The sequence below is a fragment of the Zonotrichia leucophrys genome, chromosome 12, assembly GCF_028769735.1.
Source record: "Zonotrichia leucophrys gambelii isolate GWCS_2022_RI chromosome 12, RI_Zleu_2.0, whole genome shotgun sequence".
NCBI lineage: Eukaryota > Metazoa > Chordata > Aves > Passeriformes > Passerellidae > Zonotrichia > Zonotrichia leucophrys.
In genome coordinates, this window is record NC_088182.1 from 6,247,798 (window position 1) to 6,253,797 (window position 6,000).

At 40.7% G+C, this 6,000-nt stretch overlaps 1 protein-coding gene across 29 annotated transcripts in view; it reads left to right on the forward strand.

The window, feature by feature from the left end:
* Positions 1 to 4,116, forward strand: part of MAGI1 (membrane associated guanylate kinase, WW and PDZ domain containing 1) — a 328,676-nt gene extending 324,560 nt beyond the window's left edge. For 25 of the 29 annotated variants that reach the window (XM_064724288.1, XM_064724276.1, XM_064724283.1 and 22 more), the window contains one exon: positions 1,242 to 4,116. In XM_064724288.1, coding sequence (XP_064580358.1) covers positions 1,242 to 1,942 — 701 coding nt within the window. In that variant the 3' untranslated portion in view covers positions 1,943 to 4,116. The remainder of the gene's footprint in view (positions 1 to 1,241) is intronic. The other 4 variants (XM_064724290.1, XM_064724296.1, XM_064724289.1 and 1 more) reach the window with 1 other exon arrangement.
* The last annotated feature ends 1,884 nt before the right edge of the window (positions 4,117 to 6,000 follow it).

The window sequence follows — 6,000 nt, forward strand, 5'->3', positions numbered from 1 at the left end:
CTCCCAAGCTCAGGACTGGAAGTGCCACCAAATGGGAGACACTTGGCATGGTGGCAGGAGGAATGTAGAGTGTTTGGCTTGGTGGGAGGGAAGGCAAAAAGGAGAAAAAGAAGGGGAAAATAAAAAAATCTGTCCTCACAAGTGTTTGTGAGGGTTTTCAGTCATTGCCATCAGGGCACTCCACCTCAAGGTGGGTATTGGGGTGCAAGTGTAAGGAAGTGGCTAATGCCAGCCAAGCTGCCACGAAGGAGTTACTTTAAGAAAGAAAACAATAAGCAAAAAAAAGCAGCACTCGCATTAAGGCAGCGCAGCTACTTTAATGTTTTTCATGTTTGTAATGAATCATTCATAAACATCCGTTACAAATGACGGGAGTAATTGTAGCTTAGCTGCAGCACAGGGCTGGGGTTTAGTTTGGATGTTCTTTTTCTACTTGTGCTTTGCAGTTTGTCTTGCAGAGGCAGCTCAGCTGTATTTTACCTCAAATAGGACATGAAAAATAATGAACTGGAGATTAGATTTGAATCAAAGCCATCCTACATATTACAATATCTTTCCATTGCTTTGATATGAAAAAATCATAACTACTGTCATCGTTGTTTGAATCATTGTGGCAAAACCAAAATCTACCCTAGGACTTTACATAACATGGTACAACTAAGTGAGATTAAGCTATGCCTTAAATGAAATGGAAATGGCATGATTACAGTCTAATTCTCACACCTTCAAAATGTTATTTTACAAGGTGAAAACTTAATAATCAATTCTATTTTCTGTACATTTTCTGCTATTTGAACCAAGGCCTCCCACACCTGGAAGGCAGTTCTTTATAATGTCTTAAAAGACAAAAATTGTTTCCTAAAGGCCCTCTTTATTGGAAGCTATTAAAAAAAAGCAGCTAACAACCTGAACTACAATGGTTTTTTTCCACTGGAAAGAATATAGTATAACTGAAACATTATGAATTGGGCTCGGGGAGAAATGTAAAGTGCCCCATGCCCAGAAGAGCATAAAGATGAGATCAGCTTGGACCAAAACATGGCTAACGATCAGAGCAGCACCAGTACTAACCTGTAACTCTCGTTGTTCACGGTTAAATTAACAAAAGCCTCGGTTAGCCTTCGCTGACTGCTTTAACAGTTGTTTGTTTTTGTCACTAATGAAGTCTGAAGAGTGCTAAGTGGTGTCACAGCGCCACGGAAGGCATCAATACCAAACCCTTTGCTGTTATTTTCTTTCAGACCCCAGCAGTGACAGGAACAGTCCCGCCACAGGTTCACAAAATGTATCGGAAATGAAACCCGCGCCATCCGACCGACGGCAGCACCCATCATCGGAGTCCAGTTATCCACCAGACCTTCACAAATCATCACAACATGGGGACAAGAGGACTTACGTTAGAGACCTAAAAGGCAGCAGAGAGTTTAGCAGACATCCCAATGAACACCACACTTGGAATGGGACTTCTAAAACCAACGACCACGTGCCAGGCAGGAAGACGGAGAGGTCGCCGGAGAGGAGGCACGAAAGGCAGCCAGAGAGGGCGGTGGTGAACGGGCAGAAGAGGAGGTCTCCTGAGAAGCGCAGGGAAGGGACAAGGAGCGCTGACAACACTTTGGAGAGGCGGGAGCGACTCGAGAGGAGGAGAGAGCTCTCTCCTGAGAGGCGCAGAGAGCGGTCGCCCGGCCGGCGGCGGCGGTCGCTGGAGAGACTCACGGAGCCCAGGAGGTCCCCTGAGCGGAGAAGAGAGAACTCCCTCGACCGAAGGGCCAAGTCGTCCGACCGGCGGAGGGAGAGGTCGCCCGAGAGACGGCTCAGGGAGGAACGAGTTGGCCACCGGGAGAGGGAAGAGCCCGGCTGGAAGCACGAGCCCAGCCGCAGGCACCCGCCCGAGCAGCGCAGGCGGCCCTACAAGGAGTGCAGCACCGACCTCAGCATCTGAGGGGCTCCCCGGGGTCCCCGTCGCCTTCCCCACACCAAGGGAGCAGAGGAGAGAGTGGAACCAACCTGGCTTTCGCAGGCGACGAGACGTCCGCCACCTGCTGATCCTACAAACCGTTTATGCAGATGAAATCTTAAACAAAAAAAAAGCATTGTGCCTGATGTATAATATTAAAGAAAGTATTTTTCAGTGTATTCTTTTTTTTTTAATTACTTGCCAAATGTTGGTCCTAAAGGATTATAAAATTTTGTTTCTACATTCTTTGTAGATTTCTTAAAAATAATCCCTTTATTGGGCTACTTTCCCCTCCTCCCCAATATAGTAAGTGGGGGTAGCCAGTAATATAATATAGGCAAAGGATTTTATGACCAAGTTTGAATAATTTGATCCAGACTGTTCTCTAGTGACTCACTGCTACACTGTATGTAGAAAATTTTTTAAGGGTTGGGGGTGGGGAAGGAAGAAAATTGTTCATCTCAGTAGGAATGGAGCGCTCCTGCTGAACGAATTAAAAAGGAAAGAGACAAATGTTCCTAAAATTACAAGAACTGTTTGAAGAGACTACTGTTTCAATGAAGGATATTTATAATAATAATAAATAATTAAAAAAAAAAAAAAAAGCAACCAAACCCACACAGCACAAGACAATTTACAATAAGTAATTTGTAGATTGTTCCATGAACAGTTTATACTTTCAGGCCCCCCTGGACAGGATGCGCAGAGGCAGAAGGACTGGTCAGCACCATGCCTGTGTCACACGCTAACGTGGACTGTTGAGCTCTCATTAGCCTCAGCAACATGTAACGATGGTCTGTCATTAAGGCAGCAGCCCTGCTCATCTCCCAGCTGTATATGGACAGCAACCCCAGCATGCATGGCATTGTGTATCTGCTTGGAAGCAAGGGGAGGGATTGGGATTCTGGGACAAGGCGCAATGCGGTGGGAGCACAGTCCCCCTGCTCAGAGTGGGTGTATTCCTTCTGCTCAGGCCAAACCAGTGGGCTTTCATTTTGCCAAATTCCAAAAGCTCTCAATTCTTCTTGCTCTGTAGTGAAAGGGATGGTTTTTCGTTGTTTTGCTGGTTCATCCTTACTGAGACAAAAGGAGTGCACTTGCTGGGGAGGGAAAACAAAAACAAATAAAAATAAAATGAAATAAAAAAGTATCAAAAGAAAATCACAGGCTAAAAGAGGCAATCAGTGGGACAACCTGGTTGTGGAAGCCTATCCATACCTGATTATATGCTGTAAATTTGAGTCTAAGAACAGCAGCAAAAGAGAAACCTGCAAGTTTCTGAGTTGTATTTTTAAATTTGCAAGCTGTGTGGTAAGTCTGCTGTAGCATTGGTCTAAGATTTAATGGATTACTGCCTAGCTGAGCCAAAATGTTTGCCGTTACTGTTGGACCACTAAAGTAAACTGCTGCTTTTTCCAGTGCATTGGTGTGTACATGTATACTGACTCACATCCTCCATATGAACACAAAACCATTGCAAGTCTATCACTGTTGTTGCCATGGTACTGTAAAAACAAAACCAAGAAAGAAGATGGCCAATCATTGTGTGTACAGTTGAAATTGTAATTAATAGAGCCTGTTGGAAAAAAACCACAAAACTGTTGCCTTTTTCTTGTATAAAAGAGGATTTATGACAAAATTTAGGTGTGAGGAATGTGATTAAGTGTTTATATTTCTAAAAATGGAAAAAATTTGATTCAGGGGATATATTTTAATGTAAACTGAATCAGGTATGTAAAGCTGTTTTAAAATGGGAGACTGTATCAGTAATTCTAAAGCTTTTGTTGGTTTGAAAATATCATTTCTTTCTTCATGGTGGGCCTGCTTATGTATTATTAAGCACTTGTATGCAGTCTATACTCTCCAATCATCATTTCTTGAAACATGCTATAGGCAAAATGCTCTTTTCTGTGTTGATGAAAAGCAGTATGTGGGCCAATCTTTTTTATAAAACACTATGCATATATAAATACTACATTGTTCATAGCTTTATTTGACTTAATTGGGTTTATACATAACACTAGGATGAGTAGATGTGGACTTACCCAGTAAGAGCTTCTTTCCTTGGAACAGACACTATGTATATGATGTAGCAACAAAGAAGGAGAAAGTCTGTGAATGCTATTTTTATTATCAAATAAAGTTTTCCATACAAAGCATGCATGCGAGTGTAGTGATAAGATAAAGGAAGAACCACACCTTAATATTACTTATTCATCCCTGCCTAAATTAATAAAACCATAGGTTATGGTCACCAAGGGCCATCAATTAAATATGTATTAATCATCCATTAAATATATATATTATCATTTGACAAGCCTTAAAGTTTCCCAGTCTTCCAGGATAAAATTTCTTCCCCTAAAATAGTCAGAAACTGAAGGTTTAGGTGAAGCAGGGTCTGTAATTGTGTCTGAGGTTTGTGTCATTGATTCTTCATAACACATAAGCACGTGTGACTCAGAGAAAATCAAGGCAGCAACTGGAGGTTGTTGGTGCCATATATATATATATATTTATATATATTTATATATATATATATCACACACACACACATATATATATATCACACATATATATATAGATATAACACATATATATGTGTGTGTGTGTGTGTGTGTATGATGTAAGTGTATACACACACACACACATATATATATATTATGTATCACCAAGGCTGTAGGTTGCCCATCTCTTAGTTCTTAAAATGCAGAAAGACTTTAAAGGTTGAAAAATGTTTCTCTTACATAGATTTTTAAAAGAACTTTTAAATCTTGCATAGTTTAACAGGCTCCACTCATCTATTTACCTGAAACTTCAAGCAACCTGCTGGGAGTCCTAGCAGCCAGAGAGAGTAGGTGGTGAAGGATTTGTATTTCCAATCACAGGGATTTGTCTGGTGCAACCTGTGTCCTTGGGGGTATGGATATTTAAATTTTAATCTCTTATAGTGATCAATGCCTTTTTCTCTGAAACCATTTTGCAGTGGTATACAATGGTTATGCATTTTTACCTTCTGCTGTTGCAACTATTTTTCTTCTCCTTGTTCGTGTTATAATTTATATGATCTTACATAGGTGAGTCTCAAGCTTTGGAAGAGTTGAGTCTCAGCTAAAGGTATTACATAGATAATACCAAAATTACAGAAACATTTAATTTTAAAAATACTGCAAGTTGTAAAAAACAAACTCAAAATGCCTTTTCAGTGGTGGCATCCTTTCTAGTGCTTCCAAACCCCTTGAGAGCTGGAGCCCTGCTGTGCAGCATGAGCACTGCAGCTCCATGCTCTGTGGTGCAGCCTTAGTCACTTTAATTAATTCCAGCCTTACTTTTGACCAGAAAATATTTTTCAAAACTTCTAAAAATGAAAAGAACCTCTTTTTAGATTGTAACTTGGCTCCTGTTTTGTCAAACAACATCCTACAACTGTGAAGCTGCCAGGAAGATGAATTAGAGTCTGTTTCTTATGAAGAACTGGGAAGTTTCTGATGTGGTAGGTGAAAAAGCTCTGCAAATTAATTCTGTTAGGGTTTGGATTTGTTTTGGGGTTGAGTTTCACACCTTTTTCTATCAGTCAGACATGATCAAGTTCCTGAGCTATCAGTGTGCTCAGTCCTGCCATTCGCATTGATTAATTCCTAATTGGGAAAGTTTTGACTGCAGAAGGATTGTTCAGCCAACATGGGGAATTATGTGGGGTTTGATCTCTTTGGTTAGTCTTGCGCAAAACTTCTGGGTTAACTGAGCTGCATTTGCTGCCTTTATACATTTTTACTCAGTTCACTCCTTGCATATTCATCCCTTGGCATTGGAGCCAGTGTTTTATTTAATAGTGATCTTGTGTTAAACCATCTGCTGTAATATGCTTGTTTTATCACTGGAGTAGTAATTATAGATACTGTTCTCCTCCTCACTTTGATACCTTTTGTTGCAACAGGCTTTCAGCTCTGTCTCTTGGCTGACTGTTCTGCTGAAAAACATTATAAATGGCTCATAATATGTTCAGTTTTTTGGCTCTCATAAATAGTACCAGGAAAAGATGTCAT